At 41.4% G+C, this 18,725-nt stretch overlaps 2 protein-coding genes across 2 annotated transcripts; one reads left to right on the top strand and one right to left on the bottom strand.

Moving 5' to 3' along the window:
• Positions 1–127: 127 nt before the first annotated feature.
• slc2a8 (solute carrier family 2 member 8) lies at positions 128–7,669 on the bottom strand (the record flags this gene model as incomplete). The annotated part of the gene is made up of 10 exons (XM_080852997.1): positions 7,541–7,669; positions 6,733–6,895; positions 6,405–6,611; positions 4,918–5,017; positions 4,110–4,321; positions 3,361–3,510; positions 3,123–3,231; positions 2,703–2,876; positions 605–750; positions 128–274 (listed from the first exon to the last, which is right to left on the bottom strand). Exons 1-10 carry the CDS (start codon positions 7,615–7,617, stop codon positions 128–130), a joined length of 1,485 nt encoding a protein of 494 aa, XP_080709123.1. The 5' UTR covers positions 7,618–7,669.
• Positions 7,670–9,708: 2,039 nt separating this feature from the next.
• Positions 9,709–13,743, top strand: LOC308376335 (tetratricopeptide repeat protein 16-like; the record flags this gene model as incomplete). The annotated part of the gene is made up of 8 exons (XM_080852631.1): positions 9,709–9,834; positions 10,334–10,434; positions 10,773–10,902; positions 11,299–11,513; positions 11,877–12,164; positions 12,959–13,124; positions 13,323–13,459; positions 13,650–13,743. 8 exons carry the CDS (start codon positions 9,709–9,711, stop codon positions 13,741–13,743), a joined length of 1,257 nt encoding a protein of 418 aa, XP_080708757.1.
• Between the last annotated feature and the right edge of the window lie 4,982 nt (positions 13,744–18,725).

Raw genomic sequence — 18,725 nt, 5'->3', positions numbered from 1 at the left:
TCATTCACAATGCCTTTCTTCACATGCATGTACATTCACTCGATCTTACTGTTTTTGTCTCTCTCTCATACACACACACACACACACACTTTAAAAAAAAAAAACGTCAGTTCCTGCTTGCAGAGGTCTAGCTGTGCCGCACTCCTTTGAAGTGGGCCTGGATCTGCTCTAGTGATTTGCCTTTGGTCTCGGGCACAAAGAAGATGGTGAAGAAGACGTTCAGAGCACACATGCCAGAGAACAGCCAGAAGGTTCCAGCAGAGGTCAGGGCATCCTGAAAGCCATTAGAGAGAGTCACGCAAAAGGAGAGGTTTCCACAGACCCTCAGTATCACCCTAACGTATCCGAAAACTGTTGTATGTGCCAACTCACTGATAATAAGAAACTATGATATCGACATATGGGATGTTTATAAGAATTTCAGCTGTTCATATCTAACTAGATTGGACAAGAGAGGGAATATCTAGAGTAGTTTTAACTGCTACAGGATGATATTGGATGTAGATGAAATGCAATTACAATATCTATTGAGCTACTAGGTGGGCAAGTCCACCTAAACAAAGGATATCTGTTACCGAACTATGTCAGAATCTCTCGCACGTACCATGAGGTTGTGGAAGGTCTTGGTGACGATGAATGCGGAGCTCCAGTTGGTCAGAACGCAGAGCGAGCTGCCCAGCCCCCTCGCTCGCGTGGGGAAGATCTCAGACATCACCAGCCAGGGTGTGGGGCCCCAACCAAGGGCAAAGCCTGAGGAGACGTCAGGCCATTCCAGGTTAACATGCAGTGATTCAGTATCGGCTTGTGGAATCAATAGAACTAAGTACAAGTAACTCTCTGAGATGGCTCTGACATAATCACACACCAAAATCATTTAGCAAATGGTTTTGTCTAGTGGAGTATAATCCTGTTGAGCAGCAGAGGCATTTCATTGGCTGACTGCGCTGCTTTGGAACCGAGCCCAGGATGATGGAGTTGCTGTGGCCACTCTCCCTATAATTTATCTGTGACAATGTTCAGCTGGAAACATTATACAAGCAGCCCCTAATGCATTAACAAGGCAGAACGGAGTCTGCTGTGCCAAACAAGGCAGCCCCATTACTCTAAAAACTATGCAAAGATCTCTAATGAACACATACACTTTAGAATGCTAGGAATACACAGACACATTTTGCATTGGTTTATATTACTGATTTGGTTGATTAATGACATATGAAGTATGATTAAAGTCACCTGCACTACAGTACACTACAGTGCGTGATTAACCTAGGCTTGTTGCTTGCAAGTGTGCAATACACAGACAGTATATTGTCCAACTCTGATCAACCTCAGCTATATTACCAACCAAAAGCTTAATGTAAAGTGAAAATGTGATATACAGCTTGGCCAGAGTGACTTCAATGTCAACATTTGATCAGCTATTCTGATCTCAAAACTAGGAACTCATCAAACTATTGCATAATCTTACTGTACATCCTCACTGGTCCTTGAGATCACTGATCAAAGGAATTACTTTAAACGTGCACACCCAGTATAGATATGTTATGAGAAACCAACCGTGCTTGATGTGCACACCCAGTATAGATACGCTATGAGGAACCAACCATGCTTGTTGACTTGTCTCTAACCTGTACCTAGAGGAAGCGTCAGACCTGACTGTTCCAAAGGACTGTGGATAAAAGTAGAATGGTCCTTTGCAGAAGAGGTAGCTAGCTACAGACTGGAATGAACAGTGAATCCTGGAGTAAGGGTGCGTTTATCTCCACACACAAGCAGCCAAAGAAAACACAATTATTTTTTAAGTAATTGGCCGTGTGGGGTGACGCTTACACCCCTCCCTTTAGATCTTCCAGTCATGGTGTTTTGGCTGTTCGAATGTCTAGGTTAACTTGAATGTGACCCCAAGTACAACTCTGGACATTGACTAGTACTTTCTAACCTTCATTCGTTCCGACTCTTGACGGTTGGATCACATGATTCCTGTAATGGCTACTGCATAAACAACCTCGTGATGACCGTTGAGGCTCCAGGAAGCCACATCTGGTGACTTGCGTTAGAAGCCCAGCCCCAGCAGACAACTTGGCCAATTATGTAATTGCATAGGTGATGCCAAGTAACTCCCTTTGAATGCTGAATGTAACTTTCCCGTAGGATTTTCATGAGGTCAAAGTACAATGCTAGGTGTACCCCTCTCTGGAAGGATTTGTCATGGTTGGGTTGGGGTGCTTCTTAACTTAAGCAGGTTGGCTTCTACCCGTGATTTCATGTTAAATATGGCAGCTCATTTTTAAATTAAAAATATATAATTAATATCAACAAATCATTTTGTATAAATGGCACTGGGACTCATAGGTTTGTTCTACAAACATATTATTGCCGCATTCGGGCAATTCAAAGTGAATGAATGACACTCCACTGCAATATAAGCCTCATGCTCTTTGATCTGTGTGGACCTCAATTGGAAAAAAACACCTGAAGCCAAAGCCAAGTCTAAACTCCGATACATGTTCATGTCGGTAGGCTCAACATGACCACTTTTCAGGAAAATTGTACACCTTTGTGTACCAGAACTACACGCTGTAATGTTCAGTATACCTGCTTAATAACTAAACACTACAGGAGGACAGATGTACTTAAAACCAGTAACACTGCTTAGGCAGATGCAGATCATTGATTATTCAGTGAGAAACTATGTTCCTTACCTGTAATGAAGAGGCCCATGCTAGCTAACGCCAGCCAGGCCAGGTCAGGTTGAGGGTCTAGACTGATTGGACCTGGTGTTTCCATGGCGACCCCATGCCCTGAGGCACTGCTGTGTGGGCTTGCGAGCCAGAAGTACACTCCAAACAATGCTGTACTGATGGCCATAGCAACACCTTTCCACAGAGACAACACAGTGAGTTGAGAGTGAGAAGGTGATTGCAATGATGATGATAGCAAAACACTAAAAACATTTAAACATCGATCCGTCCATCCATCCAAGATGATGTTTATGGACTTAAATCTAGAGAAGCTTTAGAAGTATCAACATGGCTACACCTTCAGTTCTCTACAGACACTTAAGATACTTGACAGGATGAGTGTCAAGAGTGTCTACATGCACAGTAGAGTTATTAGTGTACCTGACAGGATAAGAAGAAGTTTCCTGCCTGCCCTGTCCATCAGCAGAGCTGCCACGGCTGTGAAGACCACCTGGATAGAGGCTACGATCACAGTGGCGACATCACTGTTCTGGAACAGTACATGACATAATCGTGATTCATGCGGATGGACATTGTGGATGACATTCACAGACTGTGTGTAAAGTATCACAATATACACAATGTTCTCCCCGGAGCACAACTTAAAACCAATCTATACCTTGAAATGGGCCTTTTCGAAAATAGACTCGGCATAAAACATGATGGCATTGATGCCCGTGAGCTGCTGGAAGAGCATCATGACAATCCCGATCGCCAGGGGCTTGTAGATGCCTGGGTCCTTGAGATCCGACCACCCCAAACTGCCTCCCTGCAATCAGCAGTCATTATACAGGCAGGTTTAAAACATGGCCTTAAACAGAGTTAAAACAAATGTTGAGGGGTAGTATGTCATTCACAAGAAGACTCCAACACGGCATGCAACTGGTGCAGATAACACGGGTATCATGTGACCAGGTCTTACTATGCTTTGGTCCTGCAGAGTAAGCTTTCTGACAGAGTGAGTCAGAGAAATGGCCTGATGGTGTTCTTTACAGAGGTTCCCTTCAGCACTCAGAGCATGGCCAAGAAGCAAAAAAAACACAAAATACCAGTGTGTGTGTGTGTGTGTGTGTGTCTGTGCGTGTGTGTGAGAATGGGAGTATATCTGAGTGAGTACCTGGTTTCCAGTTTGTATATTATCGTGTACACTTAGTAACTCTCCAATAGCAAATCTCTTTGTTGTGGACATAATGGTTTTCATGTCCAACCTCATATATTCTTACACTGTCAGTATAAGGAGTCATCCACTTAATGGACTACAATAATATCTCATATTACACCAAAATTTGTAAATGTGATTCATTTGCTGGGTTTGCCTTCTTTACAATTGTGCCATCAAGACTATTGTTTGTTTATGGGCTGCATCACCTGGTCTTCCATAGCGCCCTCTATCCTGGCACACTCCTCCTCCGGCGAGGCGTCTGGCCCTCGCAGGAACCGCAGGGCCTCCTGGGCTTCGGCCCGCCTGCCCTGGGACACAAGGAAGTGAGGCGTCTCGGGCATGAAGCACATCAGCACCAGCATCAGAGCCGGAGGCACCGAAGAGACGACCGCCAACCAACGCCAGCCCAGAAACAGACCTGAGGGAGACGGAAGAGAGAGGGGAAGACAGTCAAGACAGCGGGAGTGCAAATCAAAGCCATCAGACAGGAGAAAGACAGATGTGGCTACATGCCATATTTACATTTAGCCATTTAGCAGATGCTTTGGTCCAAAGCGACGTACAAGGGAGAGAACAGCTATCTGACAACAGGGGTGAAGCGCTTTGGTAAAAAACATGACCTGTCTGGATGTGTCAACACAGGGTTACTCTTAGTCTCAGTACACAGCTGCTGTTCCTGCTTGGTCATGCTCATTATTGCCATGTCATGGCAGCAGAACTACAACAGCCACAGGACTGATGGAGTTGGTCATGTTCCAGTTCAACTGAACTTCTTTACTGAATACATCTCCTTTATCATAAACAATGAGCGTGTTCCATTATGCCACTATGACTTGCTTCCTCTGCACCTCACTTTTTGCTTTTGGCACAGATAGTTACATCTGAAGCTACGCTGTGGCCACTATTCTTTGAGTGACATTATGCGATGTTACAGCTCACCTTGCCTTATGTATTAAGCAATCCTGCAGAGTGCAAAGTTAGGAAAACCTGCAAACAGAGGTTGATGCTCCTTACCTGCTATGTAAGCCCCCATGATTCCAGTTACCACCATGAGCTGGACACAGGAGCCCATTGTTCCGCGCACACGTTCATGGGACATCTCTGAGATGTAGAGCTACAGCAGGAAGGGTGGAAGAGATGAAATGAAGATGAAACTCATTTTACTACATAAAAGATACATTAAAGAGATGTTTTTTTGTATCTGCTTTTTTTGGAGGGTCTCAGCGAAATGAAGGGATAACCTAAAGAAGTGTTTTAAAGTAACACTATGGAGTTTCTGGAGCCGCCACCTAGGGGGCTTCTCCTTGCTGGACTATTCAGTAACTTATTTGCTGTCTTGCTTTGTCTTGTGTTGCACTTGCTTGATGTTTGACTGTGTTAGGAAAGTTTTTGGCAAGCTAACCAACATAGCTATCACAACAACATTACAAAGAAGCCGACGCGAGAGCACTTATTACTAGCATCAATGTCCAAGCGTGTTATAACAAGCTTGCTAACATCGCTAACTAGATGTCTTGCTAGTGGCTAAACTAAGCGAAACCTGTTGTTTGTTTATGACAAACATCAAGCAAGTGCAACACAAGATAAAGCAAGACAGCAAATAAGTTACTTAATAGTCCAGCAGAAAGTAGCCCCCTACCTGCCGGCTCCAGAAACTCCATAGCGTTACTTTAAGTTCCTTGGGAACTGAAACTGTGACCTTGATAATGCTGACACGAGTCACATGAGGACTGAAGAGCTTTTCAGAAAAAAGAAAAATAGAGACTAGAACACACACACACACTAAATTATAACAAGCCACAGAAAAAGGACTCATATCTGTCATGGCATGTCTACACCATCACTGCACTTTCTATACCTACACATACTGTAAAAAAAAATATATATTAATATTTACTGGATCACTCCTGCAATTTATGTTACTTCTTGCACTACTAATTAGATGCTTACTGTATTTTATTACAGCAAAATGATGATAATGTTAAATCTACTCTAATGTTAAATCTAATCTCATCTCTATTTGCTTCTGTCTGATGTGATATTGGGAGTAAAATGAAGAATTTTCTAAAAAGTGTGCTTCACCACTTAAGACAAGCTAGATGGCACATATAATTGCTATCTGTAAGTTAATCTAAATGCTGATCTAATGAAGTCAGCTGACTGAAAACCCAGCAATGTACCTTCAGAGATCACACTGCAAGACTTTATCTTTAATACTATTACATTTCCCAAGGCCATGTCAAGACATACACAAGCAACCTTCCCTATAAACACACACAAAAAGACTCTACCTAAGTGCTGGGTTTTACAAAGGCAGTAGTCTACCGACATCCTCGCAAACAAAACATACTGACAATCACTTCTAAAATTACAGAAATCACTTTATGGATTTAAAAAAGTGAAATAAATATAAGCATGTGTCATTTTCTTAATCTCATTTCACTGAGAGCATGACAGAAAAAAATCCTTATACTTAAGACAGATATATTTGGCACACTTACTGGGACAACCAGGGAGGTGACACCACTAGCCAAACCTGTGAGTATCCTCCCCAGATACAACATCCAGTGGTTCTGGGCAGTGATGATAATGGTGAAGCCAAAGATGTATGGCATGGCGCAGAACATGAGGGTCAGTTTCCGTCCAATCTTATCCACCACCGCGCCACCCAAGAGGCCACCAAGAGCTGCCCCAATGGTCACCACCGACTACAAGGCAATACAACACGAATCAACACAAAAGCCATTATATCAAGTCGCAATCTATAACAAATTACGTGAAACTTCTGTAGCCTGGTTAATAATATCAAGGCATTATACTCCATCTTACCCCAAACCAGGAAGCTTCCTCTGGGTCAAGCCGCATCCGTGGGTCAGGGATCCTACACAGGTCTGGGATGGCAGGAGAGCTGTACCCCAGAACAAAGCCAAAACTAAGGGGACCCAGGATGGCTGCAAATGTGGCCAAGTAGAGCTTTCCATTTTTCACCTTGCTGTGAACAAAGTAAAAGACGACATGCCTTCATGTCCTGCAGTGAAGATGTAGCCTAGTCTATTTGGTGTTTCCCATTCCAAAACTGATAATTTAGAGGGCCACTGGTCAACTAAAATGATTCATTATATCATTTTAGTTTATTTACAGCCTAAAATGTACAGGAATGCACAGTTTGAATGATGGCAGCTTAAAAGGCTAAGTAGGTGAATCTAGGAAGCTACACACACACACATACATTAGATAAGAGTTAAATAATTGTCTTTCAAACCAAAGCAATGTAATTTCCCTTACCCCAGACCTTTATGTCGTTTTCATTTCGGACCAGACAATTATTTGACAGTTTCACACCATTCGAAGATGCACTTTTCGATGCAAATACCAAAACTCCTATTTTCATATGCAGAATGTTCAAGTGACTTGCTGTCACAACCTCGAAGTCTATCATAGCTGTGATTTTAAACAACTGACAAGCCTGCATTGCGTGTTATTATAATAATAATAATAATAATAATAAACTTTTAAATTTGTATAGTAACTTTCATGCATAACAACGTAGCTCAAACTGCGAATCGATATTCTTATGTCTACTTGTTAGGATAAAGATAGTGATCTCTTTTCCAACAACAACTTTTAGTCTACTTACTCCAGGTAAGAGCTGCGCTCCAACTCTCCCTCGTTGTCAGAACCCAAAAGAGGTCTTGAGGCTTCATCTCGGTCCATTTGCTGAAGAACCTAGTCGCGTGAAATTCAACTGCTCCAGTATCGTTTTCTGTAGCTCTTAGAGATCGCAACTCGCAAAAGACATTCATAGCGCGGGTGCCTGAAACACACTGACTCTGTTTTCCAACACAATCAATCTGTTAACTATGTCAAATGTCAGCTGATGTGCATGCTAACTGTTTAAAAATGTTTTCCGGAATATTTTGACTTTTCAAAATAAAAGCTCTATTTCCATTGTCCTATTTCACGAACGTAGCCTAGTCTGTACGTTTAAACTAGGATGAGGGGAGGATGAATATAGGCTACTATTACTTTGATATGAACACATATTTCCAATCATGGTCAATCGCCGTGGACAGCATTTACTACGTCCCTAAAAAAAAATGTAATTACATGAGAGAGAAACGTTTGCGCAAAGGTCTTTCCCATAGGCTACTTTCATTTCCATGCAGCTGTTCTGAAGAGATACCATTTCCTGCCCTGACCACATCCCTCCCCTTTACATGTGCGTCTTAACCATACAGAGGTCTACAAACCATTTGGTAAACTCATTAGACTTTGGTGTTCAGTGACATTAATTGTATATTATGTGTGATGATTGATTCAAGTGTCATTTTCAGAAATGTGGCTTGATAAATTCCGAAACCACAACTAGTCGGCTTTAGCGCAAAATCGACTAGATGAATAAAACAGATTGTTTTCAAATTAAATTAGAACAATATAGCATAGACTTCATACATCACCATAGGCATATGTAGCCTGTACGACATAATAACACGTTTAGATGTAACCATGAATTGCAATGTTAAAGTTGTTTCTTTTACTGCCACCCGGGAGGCTACAGAACCACATAACATTCACTTTACGTTCCCTTGGTTACAATTGTAGTCTACAGTGTCATTGTTTGCAGTTACTACAGAAACTTTAACTCAAGCTATGCGACGCCCAGCGAGAAAGAGAAAAATATACTGCAATTCGTTAAAATGGATTCAGCTCTGCATAGGAGCACTTCTGACTTTAACCAGGTTTGTTTGACATTATTTGAAAAGTGTTTGAATTGCCTACATTGGTAGACTTTGCTTCTGTGTTGCTTCAAAGCACGTTTCTATTTTTAAATTGTATTTCTCTCTGTGTGATTAGTCTTGAGACCTATCCTGCACTCCACCTCCTCCTCTCCTTCTCTCCTCCTCTTGTTCCCTGCACTCCACTTCCTCCACCAGATACACCACTAACCAAGAACAAACCACATTTTAGTAGCCCTAGCATCACTCATTAGTTGATCTATGTGTTTTCTGTATGCATTTATGTAGGGCTGATATAGTCTGATATGAACTATGCTATTCTTAAGCCTATGTTATTAAAGCTACAATGTCGCCTAACTTAAAACATGATACACTTTTCTCTGTACCTCTTTAAATAGTTCTACTTTTACCCAAGTCTATATACAAGGCCTAGGCGACATAAGTATAAACTAGGCTTAACTCTCTTAAAATACATAAAAGGTCCATCAAGCAATCTTTAACACTGATGTGCGGTGTGTTTTACCCCAGTCAGACAATGACACCACTTCACTCACCCCATCAGAGTCAAAGCATCAGGAAACACCAGAACAAGGTTTCCAACGTTTTTTTGGCTCAAGCAATATCTTCAGAATATTAGGAACAAAACCTGACCGACCAGACCTGCGCAGTGACCTCATAATAAAAAACAAGGTTGAATCGCTGTGAGTATAAAAAACAAATATTATCTTTCAAAACAGTTATACTGATAAATATTAAAGTACATTTAAATACATATAAATATAACAACAAATCTTTGGAATGCCCACTCCCCAGATATGAGTCAGGATTAGAAGCCATGTCTAAGTCAAAGTTTGAAACAGCAGTAATTTGTTTCAACAAGGCAATCAGTCTACAGCCTAACCAGGTGAGTGGAAATAACAGGGAAAAAACTTGATAATTCCTTTTCTGTCATTTGGGAAATGTAAGCTATAGTCCTATAAAGTAACTTTCTGGGGATATGATATCCACTGTAAAAACGATAAGTAAAGATGTTTGTACTAACTGCTGACAGATTCGATTGTATGTGGAAATGGGAGAGGCCTATCTCCAACTGTGTGATTTCCAGTCTGCTGCCCAAAGTTACAGGCAGGCTTGCTATTTAGACCCAGAAGAGAAAAGCTTCTTTCACCGTCTTGCATTCATCTACTACATACAGGTACATTTTTATACTTACAGATTGGTAGAGGAGACAAATGTTTATAATGGTCACAGGTAGTGGACAAAGTGGTATTGTGGAATATATTTAGGCTAGCCCTTAATTTAAATGTTTCACTGTTGAAGAAGAGACTGTCTGATACAGATACATAGTGGATAAATAAATAAAAATAAAAACATTTCAAAGTCATCAAATATGATTTAAGAATCTATAAGGCCAATAGACACAGACGCAACTAGGATGTATGATGTCTGTGTGTACGTTGCAATGTTCATTTTCAGTCCGCAAATTCACTCTGATACAGTTATTGTCAAATTCAGCTTATGGCCCTCTAGCAGTCTGGTCAGTGTGTTTATAAGAATACAACTTTTACACAGTCATAAACAATTCCAGCTGATGAACACGTCTCAGGAGGATGAAAGGGTGTGGTGTGATTTGATTGTCCAGAATCGCGAACTCTGCCTTTAAAACTTCCTGTTACTCCTTTCTTTGTCCACAGGGTCAATGTCTCTATGACAAGGGGATGTTTCTGGAAGCTCTTGAGTCTTTCTCCAAAGCAACTGAACTGAAACCTAACTTTAGGTCCTATCAGTTTAGGAGGTCAGTCTGAAATTTGGTTAATCATAATAAGAACAATGTTAAGTCATATGGTTATACAAGGATTTAAAACCATTTTAATTACCAAGCCAAACATTAGCTGGCGATAACATGGTTCTGTAGAGCTTAATGATTCAGCAATCTCAAGTTCTAAATAAAACTAAGAAGCCAGACGGATTCCCAGCCTTTCAGCTTTAGTCATTAACTTGTTCTCTTGTCTTCAACTAGCTACATGTAGATATTGCAATGTTTCTTTTTCAGTGCAAAGTGTAGCACAGTTCAAGTGTAAGTGTCCTTTTTCACCCTTCATTATTCCTCTTATGTTTTTCTTCAACAAATAGCTTGGCGTGTCTGACTGCTTTAGGGCGATACAATGACAGTCTGAAGCTGGTCAAGCAGTGGCTGGAGACAGACGAGCAGACTGCAGACCTCTTTGTTCTTAAAGCCCGTCTGCATCAACAACTCTCCCAGGTGGGTGACAAAAATCAGCTCTTTAATGTTTAAAAGTACACACAAATACAGAAAGTATATTAATACTCGTTTAATTAATAGTAATAAGCTCTCAGTGGATACCGATTATCATCTGTGTGACAGCATTTCTTATTTTAAACTACTACATCATAAAGGAAACTATTCATCATTTTAAGGTGTACCTCATGACATCCACAAGAACAAAGCACAGCACTAGCAAAAGATCTCTCATTACAGTAAATGACATTTGAAGAATTATCCTTCCTGTGAACATCAATCAAATCATATTCACATCACATTTAAATTGAGATAATGACAATTTTGAACATCAGTGGTGGAGCCTTATCACTTCAGACCAACCCTGCTCAAATGGTAATTCCTTAAGGCTACCTGCAGGTGTCGCTCTGCTACCACAGCCTGAAGTCAGCCCTCCAGCTGAATCCCACTTGTCCAGAGGCCCGTGGGCTGATGCGGCAGCTAAAGGAGGCTGGGGAAGTTTTTCAACAGCAAGCCCGGAGTAAGGCAGTGGAGGGGAACCTGCGAGACGCCCTGGCGAGGAACAACACCTCCGTGCAGTACAGTCCAGAGAGAGCGTCATACTACCTGTTCAGGTGAGGTTTATGGAGGGTGATTCAAACATCCATTTAAACCAATATCTAAAAGTCATAATATATATTGCTTGTGTAATGGAGTATCTTGTTAGTAAAGAATATTGGTTGGTGGGGCTCTTTGGTATCTGTGTAGAAGAGCGTGGACAACATGGGAAAACTAACACCACAGTTCTTGTCAACAATGGACTGTGTGATGGATTTGAACATGTGTTAGAAGTCAAAATATAGCAGTTTTACATGTCACCAGCAAATGAGTTTTCATTTGCTGGCTGTTACATTTATGAAAACACCACCAGCAGTTACAAACACATAATCCATTGTGCTTCGGTGTCCACTGCGATTTTGCTTCCTGGCGTCCTCTAGAGGGACTCTGCACCGCCGACTGAAAGACTTCACCACTGCCATCGAAGATCTCATACAGGCCATTGAACTGAGCGAGTTGGTGCCAGAGGACGCTCTAGGGGAGAGACAGGAAGGAACTGAGGAGATCCAGGAAGAAGCTCACACCCAGCTTGTGCTGACCTACAATGATTTCGCCGTGCACAGCTTCTCCCGCGGCTTCTATAAGGAGGCTGCCATGCTCCTTAGCAGAGCCATACAGGACCACAGGGATGCGAGCGGCCTGTTCATTAACAGAGGAGGTGATGAGATGTAGGAGGCCATTATTTTTGTTCAGGGGTAGATTATCCTGTAGTAAATGTTCCTCTTCATGGATTTGTTAATTAGTATGTTTATATGTGTGTATGTTTGAGATACATATTTTTCAGTAATTTAATCAGCCTACTGGGGGTGATATAGATAGTGACATTATCATGAGAGTAATTGTGGGTTTAATATTGGTGGAAATCTAATATTAAATGAAATGAGTCCCTACCAATTAGTTCAACTTTACAGAGAAGAGCAGCTGAGGATTGTTATTGATGTTTACAAGCACTGGGCAGGGTCAGAGGTCAAATGACTGGGTGCTCATGAGAAAGTCCTGCCTTGCGCTGAATTTACTCATAGAGAAAAGCGCTGACCTATGATCTCCCGCAGCAACTGCTCATGACTCAGTGTTTCTTCCATTCACATTTAAAGCACATTGCACAGTACGCACAGCACAGACAGCCCACTGTCTTTAAAAAGTTCTATCACAGTATCCATAAAGTCATTGATCTATCTGAAAGATCTTGCTCACTGAAATATACTGTATATTCTATGAAGATTGCTTCTTTAAGCAGGGGGACTTGGTTTTCGCTCTGGCTGACTATCAGCAGGCCGAGGAGCTGGACCCCCATAAAGAAGCCATTTGGACTCGGCTGGCTGTCATTCACAACACCCTCGGTCTCCAAAACCACAAAGACAGGTCTCTCACACAACTCCTAAAATGCTTCTGAGATGAAAATGTAAAGTAGCCCTGCCATTTTAATCTGGTTCTCATGCATTTCATGTTTTCATACTCACAGAAAGTATCAGGAAGCAGCTAAACAGTTCACATTAGCTGTTAAGTACAACCCAGGAGTCAGTCAGTACTACGAGAACTGCCTTAAAGCACATTACGAAGGGCAGAAATTTGACATGGCAAAGGAGTATGCCATCAAGACCCTAATCCTGGACCCCACTAATAACCAGGCAAGTTTTCATGTGCAGCTCGCAAAAGCTGACTTCATGGGCATGACTTCATGACTACCTGCTTCTCCAACCTCCAAACAGCTACTGTATGTCAGATGTGACTTTTTAATTTAATTATTGTATCTCTGTGTCTGACACTTGTGAGAAAGGAGATGTGAGTTTCATAATCAGGAACATAAAACTGTTCCCTTTGTCCAGGTGGAGCCTCTTCTTCTGAGACTGTTCCCAGGATGCTCTCTGCCGGATATCCTGTCCAGTGAGATGACCCACACACTCAGGTCTCAGCTCAAAGACCGCATTAATGCCCATAAACAAGCAACGTCTCCTGTGTCAAGGTAAATCAAGTCAGAGAGCTGCTTGCACATACAAATATATATTTGAGATGAAAAAGTGCCCATTAGGCACATTCATCCATGTGTGTAGGCCTACTCAGAGTTACAGAATTACACATTTCAGTCCCAGGCTGATTTTTTTTTGTCAACCACAAAATTCCATTGTGTGTAGTATTTGCTTCTCTGTTTTTAGACTGACCGATACACTTGGACAGTTGAAGGTCCTGGATGAAACAGATAACCAGTCGGAGGAAGCTCTTAATGAAGAGGAACATACAGACACATAGAGACCGTACCCAGTAGACTGTAGACATGACTGCTTAATAAAACAACAACCAGACAGCAGAAATCCTGAATGAACACATTTACTCTCTGAACACTATACAGAGATACACCTTTTGATTCAATTTCCTCAGATTCAGTGATTGGGCATTTAATACTTCTTTATGGAAACCTTATGGAAATATTTTTGAGCCACTTTATGGCTGCACTTACCATTGCTTTGAGTGCTCGTAAGGCAACTGTAGAAGTGCCCTTAGGACCAAGAGAATTTAGTGGAACATTTACTCTCCATGAATGAAATAACATTGCAGGTGGGAAAATATTGGAGTCTATAGAAGACTATGAAACCTATAGAAGACTAAGACTAACTTGTAGTTGTGGTGTAAGCGTCAGGGTTAGTTATGTTATGAATTGTGATAGGGATACCTCAAATTTTCAAAGTGGTTTCATAGTATGACGGATACAGGAAACCCCAAGACTGGTAGATTAAATGAAATGAAGAAGAGATGAGACATCATCATTGACTTGATAAAAGAGTTGCTCAAGGATATGCTAAATTAGCAGTGGTTAGAGCTGGAGCAGAGTCTGTTAGGGTTCTCTCTTTCAGCAAGGCCGCAGCTGCCATTAGCCCTGCAGTCCACAGTAATTGCACTGACAGCTGACAGCCAACAGCTGATAGACTCAGCACTCTCTTTTCCCTACAGATGATGCCCTCCCTGGGCTGTCAGCGAAGACCTGTAGTCCTTTCTCTGAATAATTCTGCATTTAGCAACTGTTTGGTTCTCATGTAAAATGAAATCAAACTTGCTCTCCGCTGTTAAATCATAAAACTTGTGATTAAGACTTTAGACTTTTAAGACTTAAGGTTCACCTCCCAAGCAGCACTTTCACAACATATTGCATACACTTGTCCAGAGAGTTAAACTTTCACATCTAATTAGAACCATGTCCTTTGGTGAGTTTCCCAATACAATTGTCTGTTAAATTAACCTTTACCTTTAAATTCATGGGTGTTACTTGAATGACCTTGAAAAACCCTCTGTAATAAATAGGGTATGGCTTGCTTTTCATCATGGCTTTACATTAAAGTAGCGGAGCATTTTTTTCTAAACATGAGCCCATAAGCAAAGACTAGAAATTTGAAAAAATACTGGACGAGTAACTGTTTCACTTGAAGATATGCGTATGTTTTGGCTATAGATCTGCCAGGTAAGTAATAAAATAAAGAATATGTATCCTCATCTAACAGGAGCAGATGACTGATATGACTTTGTATAGTCTCTTGATAGAACTAAATCACTAGTTATTATATAAAAAAATGCTTGTGGCTGGCAGAGTCTTACAGTGTACTGTAGCAAGATTCATTAGACTCGTGCTCCATCAGTGGTCGGTGGTGTTAGCACTTAGGGGAGTTTCCTCGAGACTACATGCACGTGTGGACCGCAAGTGCGAAAAAAAGAGAAATCTTCAATAACAGGCAGTGGTCGCAGTGAGTCCAGAAGTGCTGTACGCCGGCGTAATAAAAGTTTCAGGTTTCTCTCTTGACAGGGATTGGGAAGGTGGCCAGAAGAGGCTGTGGCCGCCAGATTTTCCCTCAGACAAAAACATATTTCTCCAAGGCACTGGCCTCCTGTCAAAAAGTCCATTGTGGACCATTTTCATTCACCTTTGTCAAGAGACTGTTTTGTCTAAAACATGCAACACATGTCTGTAATTCTTGGACAGTGTCAGGAGCAGGTGGAGGAGACATTCCTCAGCGAATATCATATTTTTTGATGTTTGATGAAAATGTCGGCTGCTTTCTGACATGACAAGGCAAAGTGCACACCAGCCCTCTGCTCTGTCTGTCCTCTGTAGACCATGAAATATGCACACACAGTACACGCCACCTTAATTTCTTTTATTTCCATTTTAAATAGACACATAACTACTACAGTTAATGTAGAAAAAGTATATAACAATAAATATATATATATACATAACTGGCTTGGTAATGTAAATCTATGTAATCAACTTATCACTGCATTACATACCTCAAACAGGTTAAAAACTAAATATAATCACTGCCAATGACATGTGATTTGGGGACTGACTGGCCACAATACTAAAATGGCTATGAGACTCTCACCATGTTGAAAGAAATATGCCTTCATGATCCCCAAATGTATAAAGGTACAGCCTGAAATATTTAACAGCACCATGTCTGGAAACAGAGACACAAAATCTTTCCACAGAGACAGTTAAAAAAACAATGTAATCCTCTGGGAGAGATGAAGATACTGATGTTTTTAAGACCAGGGCCTCGTTTCCCGATAACGATGTATCTTAACGGCCTACGTGGATTTTCGCGACATCGTACACTAAGTAGCACTTTGTATTTACGTGCGTTTCCCAACCATCAACTTAAAGTCAGGTGCACGAGCGCAACGTGCACGAGTTCTTAAGTAGCTCTTAGGAGCTGTTTACGTCAGGTTAACCTGTTTACGTTAATTGCTGTGAAATTAGCTAGCCTATGCGTGCATCGAACGTGCAATGTGCACTAAATTCGGGGCGGGGATAGTAACGCCATCTCCAGCAGAGAAGCCTATTTAAACTATGTTCCCATTGTAAGGACATTTATTACGATCTGTCTGAGAGTGGGCTGTCAAAGCTAGCATCTTCAAAGTCATACAGTACAGTAGGCTACATACATTCAATAAAATTAACCTACATTTGAGTCCAACTGCATGACCATTCTTGCCCTACACTTACCCTTACAATAAAGAAGTGATCCTATTTCAACCATAACTTCATTTTAAATAATGTCTTTCTTTATGACATTTAGTTTATAGTTTAGACAGCAACGTTGACATCTACAGTATATTCAACTGCATCCACTACATAATCTCAAACTTTATTTGTTGGTAACTCTCCAAAAAGGCTACCATTAACACATTTCTTGATGAAAAGGAAACATGCATCACAATAATACTTCAGTGTAACCTGTACCTATGTGGAGTGCAAATATGTCTTGCCATTACACTACCCAACAGCCCTACGTCTGCTAACACTACAGAATGCATAATTCCTACGGGCAATGCACTAGTTTTGTATAGCCTAATCTTTATTTTCAAATACTCAATATTCTTTATTTCTATTTTGATGGGAATAGGCAGGTGAAACAATGACATTCTCATGATGTGCTATACACAGAAACATCGTTTGGATTTCTTCTACATAATATACAACCATCTAGCTAGAAGCTACCATATAAGCCAATGGAGTGGTGGCATAAGCGCTAAATGTGCCATCAAACTACTGTTTGAAAGCTTCAGTCAAGACCTAAATACTCTGCATTGGTCGCGTAGCACATTTCCGATCAAACCGAGTCATTATAAACATATAAAAAGTTGTGTAGATAGCTTTATTCATGTAAAATATTCCTCGCTTCAAGTAGCCATGTTTTTTATTTTTTATTCCCCTTTCTTCCAAACGACGGTCGAACGACGCCCCTGGTGGATTAAATCGCTAAGTGTGAAGTTACTACTGGTCCTGACCACACGTAGAATTCTTCTCAGCGAAAGATACACTTAAGCTAAGTGTGGCGTTGGGAAACCCGTCTGCAACGTAGGAATCCTCTTACGAGCGATTTCAAGTGCTTTTTAGGCTAAGTGCGCGTTCGGGAAACGAGGCCCAGAACATTTTTCACTTGTGTTTCGTTTTAATGCTCTAAACTTCTTTTCAAAACTTGTCTCTGCAATTCTGCCGGGGTGCAAAGTAGATGGTGAATTTAGAACTCAGTATTTAATCCTATTTAACATATCCGTCTCCTCTTAAAAGCCAGTCCCAAGTTGTAGATCATTTCAACAATAAACCCGCAGAGCACAGCAGCAGATTGTTTAATGGCTCCCGGTCAGGTGCAAATCTACTAGACTACTATACTGTTGTTTGGGGACCCTCTGCGCTATCTAGTATACCTGGGCACTGAGACACTTTCTCAGTTCCTTACTGTTTTCTGCATTTGACCTCTTTCTAGCAGTCCTGAGTCTATCAGAATCTTCTGATCTGGAGTACTAGTTCTTACTCTCATGAATGTCTACGTTATAAGATGGTTGCGTGTAGTGGGAGCCCAGAACTGCTTGTCTTTATCCAAGACTTTTGCATGGGCACTTTCCAAATGGTCTTCTCGACTTTATCTTTTTTATTGTTTTTTTCCGCCGTAGGGGCGTGTAGTGGGAGTCCAGAACTGCTTGTCATTATCCAAGACTTCTGCGTGGGCACTTTCCAAATGGTCTTCTCGACTTTATCTTTTTTATTGTTTTTTTCCGCCGCAGGGGCGTGTAGTGGGAGCCCAGAACTGCTTGTCATTATCCAAGACTTTTGCGTGGGCACTTTCCAAATGGTCTTCTCAACTTTATCCTTTTTATCCTTTTTTTCTGCCGCAGGGGCGTGTAGTGGGAGCCCAGAACTGCTTGTCATTATCCAAGACTTTTGCGTGGGCACTTTCCAAATGGTCTTCTCAACTTTATCCTTTTTATCCTTTTTTTCTGCCGCAGGGGCGTGTAGTGGGAGCCCAGAACTGCTTGTCATTATCCAAGACTTCTGCGTGGGCTCTTTGCAATTGGTCTTCTCGACTTTATCCTTTTTATTGTTTTTTTCTGCCTCAGGGGCGTGTAGTGGGAGCCCAGAACTGCTTGTCTTTATCCAAGACTTTTGCGTGGGCTCTTTCCAAATGGTCTTCTCGACTTTATCCTTTTTATCATTTTTTCCCGCCGCAGGTAGGGTTACCTGTGATCAAAACAGAACAGAGTCAGGAGATTGGTATAGGCCTGGATTTGGCATGTTCAAGTGAGTAAGCTGTTGATATCTTAATGACATGAGGGTTCACTGGACTACCCAGCACAACCTAAATGTCCTCTGGAGAGACTCTAATGATCCATGTCCCTTGGACTCATGAGCATTTAAAGCAAGGATCACCTCTACAGCTTTGGTAAAATAAGGAGTTGTG

Source organism: Sprattus sprattus, assembly GCF_963457725.1.
Source record: "Sprattus sprattus genome assembly, chromosome: 15".
NCBI lineage: Eukaryota > Metazoa > Chordata > Actinopteri > Clupeiformes > Clupeidae > Sprattus > Sprattus sprattus.
This window is presented reverse-complemented; position numbering and strand designations above follow the sequence as displayed.